The sequence below is a fragment of the Phalaenopsis equestris genome, unplaced genomic scaffold (genome assembly GCF_001263595.1).
Source record: "Phalaenopsis equestris unplaced genomic scaffold, ASM126359v1 Scaffold000150, whole genome shotgun sequence".
Taxonomy (NCBI): domain Eukaryota; kingdom Viridiplantae; phylum Streptophyta; class Magnoliopsida; order Asparagales; family Orchidaceae; genus Phalaenopsis; species Phalaenopsis equestris.
The window spans coordinates 344,301-364,537 of NW_018164592.1; the positions used below are offsets into that span (position 1 = coordinate 344,301).

At 31.6% G+C, this 20,237-nt stretch overlaps 1 protein-coding gene across 3 annotated transcripts; it reads left to right on the forward strand.

Moving 5' to 3' along the window:
- Positions 1-264: 264 nt before the first annotated feature.
- LOC110021848 (pre-mRNA-splicing factor ATP-dependent RNA helicase DEAH10) lies at positions 265-19,550 on the forward strand. Of its 3 annotated transcripts, none has more exons than XM_020720527.1 (14): positions 265-609; positions 763-974; positions 5,445-5,612; positions 5,702-5,748; positions 5,838-5,918; positions 6,249-6,465; positions 6,661-7,039; positions 7,771-7,974; positions 12,121-12,281; positions 12,771-12,956; positions 14,359-14,590; positions 15,559-15,761; positions 16,962-17,096; positions 19,291-19,550. In XM_020720527.1, the coding sequence occupies exons 3-14, from the start codon at positions 5,503-5,505 to the stop codon at positions 19,460-19,462; spliced, it is 2,127 nt and encodes a 708-aa protein (XP_020576186.1). In that variant the 5' UTR covers positions 265-609; positions 763-974; positions 5,445-5,502; the 3' UTR covers positions 19,463-19,550. The 3 variants fall into 3 exon arrangements, with proteins under 3 accessions (XP_020576186.1, XP_020576187.1, XP_020576185.1); XM_020720528.1 differs by lacking the exon at positions 763-974 and adding an exon at positions 5,143-5,215; XM_020720526.1 differs by lacking the exon at positions 763-974.
- Positions 19,551-20,237: the final 687 nt, after the last annotated feature.

Consider the following 20,237-nt stretch of genomic DNA (forward strand, 5'->3'; position numbering starts at 1 on the left):
AAATGAAAGAGTGAAGAAGAGATAATATGATAGAGATTTTTTACCTCTCAGTGGATTGGGAAGTGCGGAGGAGGGAGGAGCGGAATCTTTGCGGAGAGGGGAAGGCCAGTCAAAGATTAGCGACGAGGGTGTTGCGAATGCTGATTGGGGCCTGCGTATCCCCTAAATTAGAGATGCTGTTTTCTGATAATAATTATAAACGTGCAAAATAAATAGTAAGAATTGTTTTTGAAAATTAGGCCGCACTTATAAGCATAAAGGGCTCTTAATTAAACGCGAGCCGCAGAGCCCCGCGGTCTGGCGTCGTTTCCCTATTCGCGTCTCTTTCTCCCGACTCCGCTCAAAAACCCTCGGCCACTACCCTTTCCCACTTTCGATGCAGAGGTGTCAGAGCTTGGATCAGCGGTGTCTAACGAGGTCAACGAGGTCGGAGAGACGGTGATGTTCGTTGCGGGGGAGAAGAGGCATCTGGACGTTGTCGTTGAGCTGTTGAAGTATGCTGGTAAGTTGTGCGTGACGAAGAATCGATCTGGGTTCGATGTGCGTGCGTGACGAAGAATCGATCTGGGTTCGATGTGTTGCATGTGGCGAGCAGAGAAGGGCACCATGGTTAGAGCTGCTTTCTTTTTTATTGCTGATTTTTAGTTTAAAGCGACTTTTTTTTTACTGAAAGTTAACTCCTTTTGTTTTATTGTGCTATCAATTTTGATTCAAGTTTCTTTTGAATTTGGAGTTCTGATGGTGTTCTTCTATTGCATTTAGGTGGTGTGTGCAGAAACGATTATGTGCCTTCTCTTTTATTAGTATGATGAAAGAATTTGAATGAGATAATGAGAGATTGACTCACCCCAAATTATGAGGGTTTTCATGACACATAAAATGGATAATTTGGCCCCTGGATTGGGATTTATTCATCCATTCTATAGGCGAGTCACTCACCCATACAAGAAAAATCTCTCTCCCTCTCTCTTATCGTAAAGCTCTCTCCCTAATTATTTTCATATTTATGTCTTTTGCAGCCTCTGATTTATTGACAATTGTAGAATTGTGATCTTGTAATCTACTTCCTATCATTGCTCAGAATTACTGTGTTTTGAGAATAAATGAGCAATGGGCTGATAGACAGGGTTAGATGAATCATAAAATTTTCAGGAAATACTTATTTAAGCCATTTATTTTCTATTGGGAGAACAGCAGAGTGTAGTACCAGCTTTCAGTGATTTGAAGTAAAAAAAAAGAAAAAAATTCTGTGTTTCGAAGTCCTTTGGTCACGTAAGGGATAGAACAAAGAACTGTTGAAACAATGGAATATTCTTCTCATCAATGGGAATGCTATAATTTGAAAGAACTTTTGGATGAGCTCCAATCCGACAACTTGAGCCCCAACAAGTACTTTCCTGCTGCAATTTTGTCTTTAATTGCTACAAAAGTGAGAAAAATTGGATGCTTTTTCTGTTTCAGTGACACTTTCTTAGATAAGGCACATGTGTTACTTATTAGCTCTTTGTTTTAAGTTGATTCAAACTCTTGCATGGTAAATTTTTTGTTAAAACTTGATCCTTTTATTTATTGAGTTATAGTGGAGGAATTAGATATTGCCTATGACTGTTCCACACTTTTTTTTGGTTCATCTAGTCTACAATGAGTCATTAAAATTAGTGTAAAATATAAATTATTGATTACAATTTATAATACACATAATTTAAAAATATTTTTTTCAAAATTAAAATTTATAATGTGTGAATAGTCTTTTATCTACAAAAAACTGTAAATAAGCTATTTTTCAAAAGCATAAACTAAACAGTTAAACAACTTATTCAGAACATGGGGCAAAATGTTTATTTATCCATAATCAGTTGTTTTCGAAAAACACAAACCAAACAACTAGCCAGCTTATCAACAAATTATCAGGATAAGATGCTTATCTGGATAAGCTGCAACTGCCCCAAACAGACCCTTCCTCTCTCTCCGAAACCCTCCCCTACCCCCTCACCCAGTTTCGCCCAAAAACATGGCCTTCGTGACCGAACCCATCTTTCTTCTCCTTTCGCACCGCTCCTGTCCAAAACCATGGAGGCAGATGGAAGAAGGTATTTTTCATATCTTCCTTTTCACACGAATCGCCCGTCCCAGATTTACTAAATCTGCCAATTCACAAGATTCAGTAAATCCGGGATTTACGGCAGAAAAATCAGTAAAATCCGGATTTGTGAAATCCGCTGATTTATTTTGTCAACTGACCATCTTGCAGGATTTAGATCAAGTTCAGGTTAAATCCTGCTCTAAATTCGTTACCGGACATCCCCTAATGCATTCAATAGTTAAGGACACACTTTTGATTTTTTTATGATTTGCAACTAATATGTTTTGTTGCTAAGTTCATATCGATGCAAAGCTCCATACTGAATGCAAGGCAATTAATTGCGCTATTATTATTATTATTATTATTATTATTATTTATTGTTTTCTAATTTGATGAGGTTGATTACATCAGAATATTCGAGTTGCTCAACTGTTGGATGTTTGAATGTCAACATAGTGAGGGTGTAATTTTCCATTTCCATTTCAGTGGTGCACCATGCTCTATACTTTACACTGAAGCAAATAAAAAAAACAACACGATGCATCCATTTTATTCTGTATTTTGAAAATGCTTGAGTTCAAATTTTTTGCAGACAACCCCCAGTTTCGTAGTACCTCTCTTTTGCGTGCCTCACCTCTTTTTTCATGCATATCTCTTCTCATGCCTCATTTATCTGCAATATATGGAACTCTTCTGCATGATTATGCCTCTTCCTAGCTTTTTTTCTGCGTGTTCATTCTTTTGTTCTTGTCTTGCCTGACATCTATTGGTAAATAAATCTTTGCTTTCCTTTTTCGGTCAATTCTTGCTTCGCTTTGCTGTCAAACAATTTTTTTTCTGAATATAGAACATGCATTATAACATATGATATTAATTAAAATTCAAATGTAAACATTTTAATTTATATCGTAAGGTTTGCTTTAGGAAGTTTTTTCATAGAATAGTCATACCAAGGTAGCTGTTACAACATATGCATAGTTCTATTAACTAATTTTTAAGATGAGAGCAGTGATCATGAGGTTTTACCGTTTTACAAGAAAGTTAGCTTAAGTGTTCTTATTTTTGTTGAGAGAAATTAACAATGTGAGAAACATACAAAAAATCTTTATTGGGAAAATTTTAGCTTATTCAGTAGCCATCTTTGTATTTCATGTGAGGAAGACTTTATTTTTCAACATATGCATAATTCTATTAACTGATTTTGAAGATGAGAACAGTGATCATGAGGTTCTTCAGGAAAGTAAGTGTTATGATTTTGTTAGGAGAAATTAAGAATGTGAGAAATACCTGATAAATCTTTATCAGGGAAAATATTTGCTTATTCAGTAGCCATAGTTATATTTCACGTGAAAAAGATTTTATTTTTCAGACTTTGTGACTTGCTTTAGTCGAGGGGCCTTTTGAGAAATACCTTAAATGCTTCCGTAAGAAAAGTTATAGCAATATTTTTCCATATACGAGGATAAAATGACACATCATATTAATTAGCTTTTTGTTCAAGCTGTGGTTGAAGTTATTTGTTGCTGCTTTAGATTATCATTACAAGTTTTTGGCTTTTGAAAACTGAAATTATTATGCCAGCATGTTTGGAGATATAGTTGAAGATTGACCCAATTATAGATATATGCCTCGGTTCAAGATAAGATGTAATTAAACCTGATAATTTAGTTAACATTATAACAAAATATGATTTGGCTTATGAAGTTGTTGTTTCTTATGTGATTGTGCTGAAACCCTAATATCTATAAATTCAATAACTTTGAATTAAACATATAATATTTGATTGATAATAAATGCATCTAATAACTCTTAATCTAAATAACAGTGAAACAAATAGCCTGTTGGATTTATTAAAGAAATAAAACCTATGACGCCCATGCTAATTTGATATTTTACTGATTTTGATAAGACATATCCCATCAATCATATTGTGGAGTGACAATTCAATTAGGTTCTCCAGTAAATCTTTATTGTTGATATTGACATACATCTTATTCACCTACAAGTCTTGGCCTAAGTCATACAAAGTTTTATGTTCATTTTTTTGTTTTCTCATTATCAAATCTCTTCTTAATAAATTATGAAATAACTTCACTAATTTTTTTTATAAATTTATATAAAATTTTGCGAACTTAATTGTTTTAAATCCAAGCGTGAACAATTTCTCATATGAATTAAACATGTTAATATAAGTAAAAAAAGTAGAAAATACTACAATAATAGTTTATTCAAATTTTAATGACGCTCTTAAAGGTAATTTTATAAGATTGTTCTAAATTCTTTAGTGACCAATATTCTTTGGCTTTATTTTGAACTTGTGTTTTTTTTTATATTGAAAAAAAGAGAAGTAAAGCATCCCATCTAAAAATTTAAAAAAAGATAGAAGTCTTGGACTAAATGCTTTTTTATATCTGAACATTTTTATTAAAAAAAAAAGAGCAAACACCATGTTGAGATGATGGTGCTTTCATATTTCTTAAGAATTTGGAGGGAACCATTTTCTCTCACTGTGACTTATAGTAATATGAATATCAATATTGAATAAGCCATGTCTATTCTCGTTAATCCCCTTGCTCTTCCCATTTGTTGTCTTCTCTTGCTCAATATTCACTCATATCTTTCTCATCTCGATCCCCTCGTTTCTCTTTCCCATCTTTCTTCCCTTCGATTTTTTTCTCTCTCATCACTCACTCAGTGCTTCTCTCTTTCTCTCTTCTACATCACTTTCCAATTTCCCTTTCTCTTACTGACTATTTTTAAATTAGATTTATGGAAATTTTCGGTGACTAGCAGTGTTGTTTCATTTTACGATTTTTGTTTATAATTACTATCCTGGGTCTATCACATCGATTGATGATGTATTGATTCATATTTGACCTCCATGGAAATTCTTTTATTTGAAGTCCAATATCTTGTTTCTTTTAAATTTTTTTAAATGTTTTTATTTTTACCCATTCAGGCTAATGTTGATTAGTCTCATCTTTTGTTTGTCCAAGATTTCTTTCCTAATATACTTATTTCTTAATCTGTCATAATCTTCTTTGTTTATACTTACATAGGTATGTTCGGTTTTTGGATTTTTTTATTCTAAGTCAAAGTGAGGCATTTGACATGTGGCATTCTGTTTGGTTGGTGAGTCTTATCAATGTGATTATGCGGTTTTTCATTTTATTGTTGAATTGTGAATTAGTTTATCATTTTAATGAAATAATCTATGCTATTTTAGTGATGTATGTAATAAACTTAAGGATGTTGGTATGGTTGCATATTTTAGCATTATGAGCTGAAATTATTTTGAAGTTATGTTTGAGGTTAGGTTTATGGCACTCCTGTATATTTTGATAATTTATTTTTTTGTTAGTCACTCCTGTATCCTGAGGATATTCTGAGCGGAGGCGGTTGTGACAATTTATGAGGCAATGCCTTCTATTTCCAGAAGTCCCGTCAAAAAACAAAAAACAGGCAATTTGAAGCATGGAAGTAAAACAGGCAACCATGGAAGTAAATTATTCAACAAGTCTTTGGACAGGTAATAAATTTTTCTGACATCTGTGATTTATTCTTTATTAATTTTAAGAAAGTCAAAGATTTGTTACACCTATCGGACTTTGATTTTAGGAAGCACTGGATTCTTCGACAAAGGAGATCTCTTCCTATTGCATCAGGTGCATTTCAAACATAATCAAACAATGGTGTTTATGAAATTTTTGTTCTTATTTTGTGATTTAAGCGTTAATTCTCCCTTAAATTTCAGTTGAGAGAAAACTTGTTGATGAGATAAGGAAGAATGATACTGTGATAATTGTTGGGGAAACAGGAAGTGGAAAGACTACACGTAAGCAGCTTTTTTTTAATTCTTTTTTAAGCTTCTTTTTCCTGCTTTCATTTGTGATCTATCAGAGGCTTCTGCATAAGATAATATAGTATAGTGAGAATTTAAGGGATGAAAGGGGGAGTTGTATAATTTGAAACTTACAAACTATTGCTTTAAGAGACCTTATTCTATTACTAAACTTATGATGCTAATGTAATTTTCTCTGCTACTAGTTTTTTTTAGCTATCTAAATTTGAAATTCTTTGTAAAGCATTATTCATTTCCTGATTATCTACTCTCTTTGGTTCATAAGATGTACATTGTATTCTTACTTATAACGTAATTCTACAGAATTGCCACAATATCTATTCAATGCTGGATTTTGTCATAATGGGAAAGTTATTGGCATCACCCAACCACGACGAGTTGCTGCTGTTACTGTGGCAAAACGTGTTGCAGAAGAATGTGATGTTCAATTAGGTCAGAAGGTTGGTTATGCAATCAGGTTTGAAGATGTAACTTCCAGTTTAACAAGGATTAAATATATGACTGATGGCTTGCTTTTGAGGTAATCTTGTTTGCAGAATGCTTAAATTCTGTGTGGGCAAAATTAATCACTTTCTTTTTATGTATAATTACAATTTTGTTGTATGAAGCTCTTGAAATAACAATTTTTTTGTTAAATTAAATTAATATTTTACTTTCTTATCTATATTCTTTCATTTATTGTCATGCTGAATGATGTCCAGCTTTTTGCATACAGAGAGGCATTATTGGATCCGATCCTCTCTAGATATAACATCATCATAGTTGATGAAGCTCATGAAAGGACAGTTCATACCGATGTCCTCCTTGGCTTATTGAAAAAAGTTCAAAATGCAAGATTAAAACAACACAAGCTTGAAAAACCAGATATAAACAGCCTTGTCAAGTTTGATGATGAAATTCAGAAATCAAACACGAAATTTACTCCTTTGAAGTTGATTATAATGTCTGCTAGCTTAGATGCAAAGGGTTTTTCTGAGTACTTCTGCGGCGCTAAAGCTTTCTACATTAAAGGGCGTCAGTACCCTGTGGATATACTCTATACATACCAGCCAGAGCCCGACTACGTTGATGCTACTCTTATTGCTATTTTCCAGGTATATAATTTGCTTTTAAACTTTTTTATGTTACATTCATAGCCCATCCTTTTTATTCATCATTTTTTTGCCTACCATCCAGATTTAATTCAACGATATGTTCATGTTAGGTAACAATATTTTGTACATAAATAGTTATAAAGTTCCTTTTTTTGGGCACTTCACGGCTTATTCATCATTTTTCGCCTTCATTTTCACTTTGAGGAGCTGATTTGAATAAATGAAATAATCTAGTTACATTGGCTAAAAAAGTCTCATATATTTTGTACGCGCTTTTTTTTTGTTTTAACTAGCCTTTCACCTACTTCAAATTACCATGTTTCCACATATCATTTTTATCTTGGAGCAGTTACATAAATACGATCCAATTCCTGTACATTTACTTATCTAAAACCTAAACTTTACTTTTTACATTTATGTCACCCAAATCTTGCATATCACATAATAAAGAACACTATTTTAACTTTTAGAATGTGAAATACACCTTTTTACACCTTTTCATGTATAGGTAAGGTGGCATATATGTAAAAATGAAAGGTGGCATATATGTAAAAAATGAAGTTTAGGTGTTGGATATGTAAATACATAGGAATTAAGTGGTATGTATGCGAATCTTCCTTTTATCTTTTATTGGCTTGTTTGGTTGAACTACAAAATTCATGTTATTTCCATTAACAGTGTTGCTAGTTTGTACATTATTGTGACTGTTTTGCTTCCACGTTATTTGTTAGATTCATTTGGAGGATGGTCACGGGGATATTCTTGCATTTTTGACCGGTCAAGAAGAAATTGAATTAGTAGACATTCTTGTCCACGAACGACTTAAACAATTACCTGAGCGTAGTAGGAACATTCTAACTGTTCCAATTTATTCAACACTTCCTTCGGATCAGCAAATGAATGTCTTTAAGCCAACTCCATCCAATTTTCGTAAGGTATCATGCATTTATCCATTTGGAATATAAAATCTGACAATTTATTATTCTTCTTTTAGAAGCTGTGATAACCTGTAATTATCAGTATTTCCTCCTTATTGATCGATGAACTTTTAAGTAACGAGTTGTTTTTTTGTTTCACTCAGCTGTGTTATTGCCATTTTGAAGCTAATTACTTTTTGTTGGTGCTTTAAAGTTACACCTTAAATGATTTCCATAAAGTAAAATTTCTTGCTTTTTGATGTGATTTTTCTGTTATTTAGCCTTTGAAGTATGTCAATGTTTTCGTAACTTGCCAAAAAAGAAGAAACTAGTCATGGATGGCATATTAAGCTTCCATGAAGATACAATGCTTTTATTGGTGGAACTAGTGATTTAATTTGATATATAGTTTGATATTATTTAGTTATTCCACTTATGAAATCAAATTATTTCCATTTATATATTTTTCAGTTCATTGAAGCTGTTTTCTTTTGCTTAGTTTCCTAAGAACATACCTTGCTTAAACATTTAGATGGCAGTATAAAAATTTTCATGCCAAAATGTGTGATGAAAAGTTGTTGAATGGAGCTCAATAAGGCTTTGATTCCTTTTATTATCTTTATTTTTTTAGATTATGATACTTAGTTTTGAATAAGTGAAATTAGAGCCTCACGATCAATGTTAAAGAGCTAGGTATTTTGCTTATCGCCTGGGTGAGTTGATGCGAAGCTATTAGGTTTTAGATACCTCGTGTAAGCATCATTATTCTGGCATTCCATAAGCAAGCTCCTTAAGGCATTAAGTAGTACGGAATGTTCAATGACTTGGTTGCAGAGATGTGTGTTAGGAGACTATAATTTAATTTAATAAGTGGTAGTTTATGATATAAAACAAAATTAAATATATTAGAAATTAGGCTAATATTAGATTTTTTGTAGGATTTTTAAGTTATACGTATTCATCCATTTCGTTATATGATTTAATAGTCATATTTTTCTAGATGTTAATTTTCTTTTAAGGTGATAAACCCATTGTTATCAAAGTGCAAAACACAATGCAATGCACAAGTTTTTATTTTTATTTCAAAATGCAAAGCCCAAAGCGAAGCTGTACTTTTATTAACTAAAGTGCTAATATGTTATATAAAATTACTAAAGTATAAACACCTTTATTAACAAATATAAAATATAAAGTATGAATTAAAAGCTTATATGAATTATAAAAGATTGTGGTGCAATACCTAACTCGAAGGCAAAAATTAAGGGCGAGCTTTCAAATTAAAATTTTGAAATATTTATTTTACCACGATAATTAAAAGCTTAAAAATTACAAAAAAATTAATCTATAACAAAATCTAAATCTTAAATCATAAATAAATTAATAAAATATCAAGTTTTATAAAATAAATTAAACTAATTTAGTAGCTTTTTATTCCATCTTGCTATACTGTGAACCTGACCGACTGCTTTGTTTTGGCACTTTAAAACACTCTTCAGTGAAGCTAAGTTAGTGTCAAACGCTTCGCTTTGTATGTGGAGCACACTTTAAAAAAAACATTCATTAAGAACCATTATTTGATTTTTTATTTTTGAATTTTACATATCTCAAATTTATATTTGCATTAGGCTTTTAATTGTCATAATTGATAGTTTCATGCTAATACTTTTTGCGCAAATCATGCACATGTCAAATGAGTTGTAAAACAGGCTAAATGACTTGTATGATTTTTCATGTATACATAATAACTAATGGCTAAACGAGTAGATGATTAAGAGAATTTAAATTTGATATTTATTGAATATCATAGTTTTCTTTTTGTTAATGAACAAATCACATAAACATGACATGTCTTTCTTAAGGACAAACTAACTCTTTAAAAAAATCAGCCAAATGGTTTATTGATTTGTTGTGATAAATTATATCTCTTGGGTTCGATAAGATAAATGACATTGTAAATTTCTGATTTTCTTGAAGGTAGTTATTACTAAATTAATTCATAGATATTTCAATGCACTTTTGACTTACTCTATAACATCTCTTAAAAGAATTTATAAAGCACAAAAGGTCAAGAGTTTAAAATACAGGTAATATAAGTTTGATTTGTGGATATGCATGTAGATACTGTGGTGCTACTTTCACAAAAAATATAATTGATTTATCAACTTCAACAAGCATAGTTCAATTTTGTGCAGGCGATTGGTTTCAAATTACAATTATGATTTAGGTTTAGAAATGATCTTATGTGTAAATTCTTAAGGTTCAGATTTTGACACTCGCTTAATTTTTGGTTCAGATTCATGAATATGTCTTGCTGTAAACTTTGATGCGCCTGTAAATTTTACAAAAAAGATGTATAATCATGTTGTTATAATTGTAAATCTTTCTCTGCATTTTATCCTTCATCTAAAAAATATTTATGAATTGTAGTTTTTTCATTTGGATTGAATTTTGACCGTGTGTAATTCTTAAATCGATGTGCATTTATTAGGCTATAAATGATAATGTTTTTTCCTTAGAAATATCAATCAATGATGTGGTTATCCTAAAATAAATACAACTGGAATGTTTCTTTAACTTCAAATAACTGTATACTTCTCATTTATCATGTTTGCTGGATTATAGCTCGAGTTTTGTTTTATTTTTGGCTTATTGCTTTTAATGAAACAAATATTGATAACATGGTAGACTACAAACAAATAATATTTCACCATAAGATTTTATAATATATTTAACACAAACATTATGCAATTGTTCCCTATTTGAGAAATAATGTTTTTAAAGCTATGTTTTAGCCCAACCCTTTTAAATTTTGTTTTAACACCACTTCACCAAAAGAAGTAAGAATGTTTTATTTAGTTTTATTTTGACAAATTCAACTTCTCTGGAATTAATATATCATTTTTATTCAAAGTCATCTACCTAATATGAAAATGCCTCAGGATGCCTCCCATCCAGCATATGAGCATAGTTTTAGCTTTTTAATAGTGATGTTGAAATTTTTTAAACCATAATTTAATTAATTTGTTTATATTGTATGATTTTGTGATTTTGTAAGTTGGCTCAATTTTTATACGGTATGTCTATAAGATATTATAATGCAATCTTAAATTTTGACACTAAATTTATTGTAAGATGTTGTGGGGTTTAGGATTTTAATGTATATCTAATAGGAGATGTTGAGAATCATTAATTAAACAAACATAAGTTATGAGTTAGAAATTTTATTTTAATAACTTTGCATTACTTGTTTTGAAGTCTATAACATTAAAAAATTTAAACACAGACGGTTTATTTTTTCCTTCCAAACATGTGTAAAAATTTATAATCATTAAAACCATGCTAATAATATAAACAACAATATCATTGAACACCCATTATGTCAAACTTGAATTAACATGATCAGACATGTAAAACAATAACAAGATTTAAATAAGAGATATGAAATAAAAGGAAAAAAAAGTCTTCAAACAGTAGAATCAAGTCTGTTGCATAATCAAGAAGATAACTTCCTTGTAAATCTTGAAGGATCACACTTAAACAAGGATTTGACTTCATGAAATAGAAGGAATAACACATTTAAATAGATTTTATTCAAAATATAATATAGTGCCCTATGTACAAGTCCAAAGACCCTTTTAATTAAAAATAACTAATTTAAAATTTTTTTGAAAGTAGATGCGGAGAAAATGATTTATCTCTATAGATGGTTCTAAGTAGTGCATATCCCAATAATTACTATAGTTAATCTACCTAAATAAGTTGCATACCACAAACTTTTGTTAGGATCTCACAAAAGTAGCGGGCACTCTTAAATCCCACAGAAGTCTGTTGAAAGCCCACTTAAATCTGCAAAACTTTCTCGTAGAACAAAAATCCTACCAAATACAGAGGATTCCTGTATGGAGCTGCGTCATATTCACTGGAACCATATTACCTGAGATTTAGAGAGTGATTTTGATGCTTTGTTGGTAACTTGTGCTTTCTTCTTGAGGACTGTCTTGATATTCAAATTACATAAATATCCCGCGAACCATGAAAAATTATTTATTTATTTTCTTTCAAAAAAATGTGATTTTTATAGTTTTTCTTTATCTTAAAATTAGCTAAATTTTTATGTTCTTACTTGACTCGTAATGTGCCATTTTTTTTTTAATGCTTATGCAGGTCATTCTGGCTACTAACATTGCAGAAACTTCTGTCACCATTCCAGGCGTCAAATATGTTATAGACTCTGGAGTCGTGAAATCTCGCTATTACAATCCCATTACAGGGATGCAGTCGTTAATTATTATGCCAATCTCAAAAGCTCAAGCTCTTCAAAGGAGGTTTGAAATCCTTTCATGACCATTTATGCAAACTGTTGGTGTTTCTCTAAGTATGTGTGTTATCATTTCATATTATCTATATGTTCCTACATTTGTGGGTAATGTTATTAAAATTTTGGGCCACTTACATGCATAGCACACAATTCTTATGTATTTACATATCTCACCCTCAAACTTTCATATTAACGTGCATTTACGAAAGCTTTCTATTTCTAACTTGAATGGGTATTAATCTAGCTTTATAGCAAGTGCATGGGCTTACTCACAACCCTCACTACAAGCATGACCCAAAGTGGCGCTTGACATTATTTTTCTACCTAACTCAGACAATAGTTTCATGCGTTGTTGATATGTTTTCCAAATGAACTTGCTGCATGGATTGACATTTATTGCTACACATATTACCTAAAAGTACAACTTTAGATGTGTGGCATGGTCTGCATTTGTGCTATATTCTACTAACATGATTTTTCTTTATTTATTATGTAGTGGTAGAGCTGGACGTGAGGGTCCTGGAAAATGCTTCCGGTTATATCCAGAAAGTGAATTTTGGAAATTTATAGATTCTACAGTCCCAGAGATAAAAAGGTGCAACCTTTCAAACGTTGTACTAGAGCTTAAAGCCCTCGGTTTTGATGATATTATTGGGTTTGATTTCATGGAAAAACCTTCAAGGTGAAAATGCTTATTTTTTATGTTATTTGCATCATTTTTGCTCACTGGCATGATGGCATTCTTCCTGTTAACCAGTAAATTTGTCAGGGTACTGTCTTGCTAATTAAAATTGCACTCCTATCACTCTTTCATGAAATGAAGAAATTTTCAGTGTTATCGGAACGGGTAATAGTCTTTTTCTATTCCGTAGTTGAATTGCATTCCTCATAACTAGAACCTATCATTCCGTAGGAGTAAAACTTAGGAGTTACATTTTAGTAAACTTTTTGTTATGTTTTTTCTGATTGCTCCCCGTGTTTTTATTTTAATTTTATTATGATAATTTTTTTTTTCAATTTGGTTATGCTTTTAATTGATTTGGCAAATCCGCTGTCATTTGGATTGGGACTTCACTTGGCCATTGTTTACTTTTTTTTCCCTTGTTTGCCTCGTGAAAATCGAGCACATATCAATTTTTATTATGCAGAGATTGTGTTACATGAAGGCTATATTGCATGTGTACATATGAACACATTTACAAATCAGAAGTTTCGTTCTATGAGATTAGGGTTGAAATTATTTTGTACATAAGAACACAATTTACTGAATGAAGCTTTAATTCCTGACGCTTTTTTATCTTTGGATGAGTATTGTTTACAATGATTTAGAAGCGAACCAAAGCAAAGCAATGTGTTAGCCCTGTGCATGTGCAATGCTCTCGACTCATGCTCATAGTGAAATTTTAGTTTAGATCTCATAGTTCAGTTCAACGTTTTTCATAGTAACTAGGCGAGAGTGCTTGTTTCTTCTCACTACTTATCATAGCCATCAAGTTACTGCTTTTTGGTTCTCCATTCTCTTTCATTTGAGTTGATTGTTGGTGATTTTTTTCTTCACACTCATTTCTTCGCTATTTGTGCATCATTTCATTATTTATATCATTTATTTTTCTTATTTTGAATTGCTGTAAATTATTAGTATTAAATGTATCATTATATTTGTAAAAAATTTGTTCTGTGGAGTGGTTCAAGTTTGATTAATTATAAATATTATGCAAATAATGTGCTTATGCTATACAATGCTCTGATTAGTAAAAACGCTACATTGCTAAACTTAAAAAAAACACATGCACATTTTATTGCACTTGGCGTTTCAAAAGCCTACTTGGGAATCTCATATTTCATTTAGCTTATATTGCACGCTAACTTTACCTTGTTATGTTCTATCGTACGTTGATGTGCTTATTGTAATTTTTGAAGCCATGTTTTGAATATTGAAAAACCGGGCTTCATGCTTGGTTATGTCATTATGTTGCACTATAATTAATATTTCTTCTTAACTGTTTTCTGCCTACTGTTGCCATTGTTAATTTGTGTGGCATCGGGCATCACATTAACTTTCTCTTAGTTGATGCCATTGACAGGAGCGCCATTAAACAATCCCTGCAAGAGCTGTACCTTTTAGGGGCTCTGACCGATGATTGTAAATTATCTGATCCAGTTGGGATTCAAATGGCTCGATTTCCCTTGGATCCCATATACTCTAAAGCTCTAATGTTGTCTGGGGAATTCAAGTGCTTGGAAGAAATGTTGATTGTGGTTGCAATGCTCTCAGTAGAGTCTATTTTTTACGCTCCGCGTGAAAAATTAGAAGAGGTACTATATACTGATTACATCCCGATATATTCAATGGCATGTGAAGGCGAGGTGGAATCATCACAATGTGATAATTATACAATTGTATTGATAAAAAACAAGAGGAAGAATTACTTGCATACCTCAATTCCTATGTATTTACATATCAAACATCTAAACTTCAATTTTTACATACATGCCACCTTATCTATGCATGAGAAGTGTTTTACTTTTAGAATTTGAAATGATGATATTGTTAATGTAATAGGAAACTTTTGGGTGGTATAAATGTAAGAAGTAAAGATTAGTTGTTAGATATGTAATACTTAGGAACTAAGTGGTATGTATGTAAATTGTTTTCCTTTGTATTGTTTGTCTGCAAAAAATCAAGGCTTTTGACCATATTAATACAATCAAAATTCTCATTCATTCTTCTTGTGATGCACATTGTGTTAAGTTTATTTTTTCATATCTTTTCACACAACTTTTTTTCTCAATTAACTTTATTTGCTTGTCGTATTGTTATATCTGCTTCTCACCATTATACATGCTTGAATTACTTCAGTCTATGTTTCCCCACCTTATCTTGATTGGGTACTGCTCCCATGATCTCTTTAATATGATTATTACGCCACAAGTATTGCTATTATTAGCACATCCGTTTTAACGTTATCATTGATATTGCACTCAACTTGCCTATTTGTGATTTTCTTAGTGCTCAATGCATTGATCCCTTGAGGAACAATCATTTAATTGTAGTTTTTTTATGATATTTTCTTGTTGCATGGTTATCTGAAGTACTTTATTTGAGTTATTCTCATTCAAATTATCACCATCCAAACGCACTCATTGACCCTTTCATCATCAGGTTTTTTCTCCATTTTTTAAAAACAATTTGTCAAACTTGAAAGTTGAAACTATCATGTATTTATTGTATGTTTATCACCTCCTTGTTATATAGTTTACCTTCCGTTGTTTTCTATTCCAAGGCGAGATCTGCATGGAAAAAATTCTCGAGTCCTGATGGTGACCATCTAACTTTTGTGACTATATTTCGTGCTGCTGTTGGGCACCTGGAGAAGATTGGAGCTGCTAATGTTAACGAGAAAAAAGTTGAGAAAAGTCTAAATAAGTGGTGCAGAGATAATTTCATCAATAATAGATCGCTAAAGCATGCGCTAGATGTTCACAGGTTAGCCTTGCTAAATTTCATTTTTTTGTCAGCTGTTGTCAAGTTACTATGATGAATATTATTAGTAGTTTTATTTTCAAATTATACTAATTCTTATGCAATGTTTATTTTCTTCTTTAAGGATCTTAAATTTTTATTAGATTTCAAAATACTGAATTCTGATCTACTGTTGCGAGATGAACTTGAGGTGGTAATTGAACCTCTTTTTCTATATCGGGCTCACGACTGTATTTTTTTGTTGCCATTCTTTCCAGTAAAAAAGTAACACGTCTAGCTTTAGCTTGATTGTATGAATAAATTGCCTGAAACCAAATCTCGAAGTCAAATGGTTATATAAAAAATATTATTCATCTCATTTCCCATTCTATTAATTTTGTAAATACTTTTATGGGCTACACCATGAAGCTTAAAGTACACGCCTCTATGCCCTGTAGAAATAAATTCTTTAAAAATTATCTTGTACTGAATTGCTGCAAACTATTGCTTTCACTTGCTTTTAAAACTAAAGTTGCCTTTGAGGTTTCCTAATAGGCGTGCAATCTAGCTCAATATTTGTGCATGGTTAAGGTTTCACTCATTCATTAACTAATGAGCCAAACAAAAAGCTAACATACATACTAGATTTCTGAGCTAACTGAAGACAGACAAAGATTTATTCGTTTGTCTTTAGGTCATTGAATGCCCATAATAATATATTATTAGTTTTCAATTATTTTTTTTTCATATTTTGGTGACAATAATGTAAAAATTATATATGTGAATTTTGTAGGACCAGAAGATTTTACTTGTAGTTTCTTGGAACCTTACTTAGTTTTTATAGAACTTTTTCATAGCTTATATTGGACAAAAAATATTTTGTATTTTAGTATAGACGCATCTCGGTTTGTTTATGATTTATGAATGATTTAACTCTCTTCTCTTATCATTTTTTTTATGAGGAGCTCTATATTATTTATTCTTTTTTATCCAATCAAACTTTATAGATGGTATCAATAAAATATTTTCAAATAATAGATTTGGCATCTCATGTAACATTTTGTAGGAATGAATGAAAAATTAGTATTCGTAAAACTAAATCAAAATAAAATTGAGGATTCATACAACAGACTACAAATAATTTGATAATGTTGAAGATGGTGATGATGATAACTTGTTTTAAAACTCTTAGTAATTTGCCTGCTTTTCTGTCTCTCATTACAGTCAGATTAAATTGCATTTATTACAAATGGATATGTCTCTGTCTTCATGTGGGGATGATATGCTTCAGTTTCACAGATGCCTCACCGCATCTTTCTTCCTCAATGCCGCAGACAAGCAGCCTGATGGATCATATAGGTATAATTTTCTATCATTTTCTAATGTTTTTATTTGAGAAATTACTACCGGCGTAGGGCACCCACCTACACTCCTCTTCTTTCTTTCTGCAATTAGTAGTACGCGAACCACACTCATTAAACTTAATTCTGAACTGTCTGATTAATTTATGCTAAAAATTTCATTTTACAATCAAATATGGTTTCAAAATCTAAGGTTTAAAAAACAAGATCGAGCCGGCTGGTTCAACTAGCTCGTCCGTGAACCGGTCAGTGGTCCGGTTCTAGGTAGGCTAAAAACCGGCCTTGCAAGCTGGAACCTGCCTAAACTGCCGGTCCAACCTTTAAACCGGCAAAACGGTAGCGGTTCTATCAAACCGCCCGCTCCCGCTTTCTTATGCAAAATTTTCATGGTCTAACCCAAAGTGAAAGGCCCATAGGCCTGTTGCTATGGCTCTCATATTCTCATGCCTTTCAATATATGGGAAAGATGAAACTAAACTATAAAAGTTAGAAGTGTTGGACCAATATAACAATAAAATAAACATATTATTTAATGTCTTCGGCCCACCAATATAATAATAAAATAAACATATTATTTAATGTCTTCGACTCACCTATCCAAAAATATATTTAACTTTTTAGAATTATTTCTCTTTGTTTATACCTTTTACATTCTTTTTTTTAAAGATCAAATAGTGAATACATATTTGAGATGTGGGACTAAAAGTAAAGCAAACATGAGAAAAAAAATATTTTTAGTTAGAGCCACAAATATTACACATGAAACATATAAATTATTATATTTGATATATTGATTTACATTATGGAATAAACAATTTAATAAAAATTATTACTATATAATTAATCAGTTTAATATATAACAACAATAACAACAAAGCCTTTATCCCACTATGTGGGGTCGGCTCCATAAATCCTTTTTCTCCATTGCGTCCTATTTAGTGTCATATTTTTATTTAGTTCTAGTAAATTAAGATCATTTTTAGTACAATAAGCCCAAGTCTTCCTAGGTCTACCTATGCCTTTCTTAACACAAGTCGAATCTAAAACATCTACTCTCCTAATCGGATCATCAGATGGTCGACGTTTAATGTGACCAAACCATCTAAGACGACTTTCTCTAATTTTGTCCGTCACAAGAGCTACACCAACCCTATCACGAATTTATTCATTTCGCATTTTGTCTCTAAGTGTAAAGCCACTCATCCAACTAATCATTCTCATCTCGACAACCCTTAATTTATTATTATGCTTCTCTTTTAAAGGCCAACATTCAACACCATAGAGCATTGCAGGTCTCACCACCGTCTTATAATATATACATATATAAAAAAGAAAAACTTTTTGTGATTCACGGGCATTTACATACATACTACCCAATTTTATGTATTTTACATATTCAACACCCACCCTTTTTATTTTACATTTGTAACACCAAAGTTATCCGAATCACATAGAATATCACTATTTTAATTTTTAAAAAGTGAAATATATGTTTTCATGCATAGATAAAATGACATGTTAAAATTAAAATTTAGGTATTAGTTATTTAAATACATATGAATTGAGTGAGATGTAAATCTTATGTATTGACATTTTTAAATACATTTATGATTTATTTGGTCATCCAACAGTTCAATCATTGAACCTTGAACCTCTCCTTATATTGGTTCAATATCCGGTCTGGTTTTCACAACCTTGCTCTTTTCAATGGTGTAACTTTTAACTATAGAATTGAGCTACTTCGCTTGTTTCCATTTTCTTACATGTAATTTAGATATATAATGATTTGATGTACCTTTTTTATTCCGGTTTAGGACTCGCAGCTTTTTGAAAGTACATGGTTTGCATGTTGAACCGACTTATTTCGAAAGAAAATAATAAAGAAAAACTCATGGGATGAATAAGTAAATTAACTAAAAAAAATAAATGTGCTGCTCTAGTTAAACTTCATAATAAAGTTTGCTATAATTATCAGATATTTATAGTTTGTATCAGCCCTTCCAGAAATGAGTTTTCTTAAGTGAGAGCAGCAGCCTGATTCATGTTGCATAATATATACATAGCAGCAATTCAACCATGCCATTCAATCCATTAGAAACTACAAAAATAAATAAAAATTTCAATTGCGCTATCAGGTATTTGGTTTAGGAGCTTAACATATCTACTAATTAATTGTCGCTTGTTTTTGACAGGGTTAAGGCGAATGGACAGAGCGTGCAGATCCACCCTTCTTCAGTGTTGTTTAGAACAAAGCCTGAGTGCATAATATTTACCGAGTTGATCCAAACTAATCAAATTTATGTACGTAAAATTTCTCGGGCATGGTTGCCGGAACTTTCTCAGTATTATGATGTAGAAAGCTAGGTTTGTTTCGTTAACTTATTTAGTGTGTGGGGCTTTAGCTGGTAGCTGCAGCCATGTAAACGTATTGTAGAAGTAATTTTTTTATAATCTCCCCTACTTTTTCTTTCCTTTTTGGGCCTTTTTTGTTGTTTTTTTGTGGCATTAGCAAATATATACTCGATTAATTTATCATCAAGTATTTAAGTATATAATTAGCCAAAAATTTGTGGGGCTTTAGCTGGTAGCTGCAGCCATGTAAACGTATTGTAGAAGTAATTTTTTTATAATCTCCCCTACTTTTTCTTTCCTTTTTGGGCCTTTTTTGTTGTGCAAAATATTAAACGTACAAATTATATATATATATATATATTAAAAAAAAATGGTCGGAGGCTATTGTACAAGCCCGAGTCATTTCTCATGCACCTAAGAATTTGAGTGTCACACTCTATATTGGGGAAATCAAATAATATATACTCGATTAATTTATCATCAAGTATTTAATTGGGTATATAATTAGCCAAAAATTATCAGATCAGAGGGGACTTACAACTGACAAGCAGATGTCTGATTAACTGATCTGAGCATGCGGCGCAAAAGGAATAAAATACAATTGACAAATTATATATATATATATATAACCGCATTCTTAGATCAGTTCGTAGAGCATAAACTTTGTTCGTTATGTCCCCTCTAGTCTAGGGTTCAAATCCCCCCTTACCTATTGGGTTTGTAGTTGGCTGGTTAGGCGTGTCTGATTATATATATATATATATATATATATATGCCACTTATGTCT

Bases quoted from the DNA above. Each gene is read 5' to 3' on its own strand.
- LOC110021848 (XM_020720527.1), top strand. From the start codon at position 5,503: ATGCCTTCTATTTCCAGAAGTCCCGTCAAAAAACAAAAAACAGGCAAT. The intron at 7,975-12,120 runs GTATCATGCATT...ATGCTTATGCAG, and splicing joins CTCCATCCAATTTTCGTAAG to GTCATTCTGGCTACTAACAT. The intron at 14,591-15,558 runs GTACTATATACT...TTCTATTCCAAG, and splicing joins CGCGTGAAAAATTAGAAGAG to GCGAGATCTGCATGGAAAAA.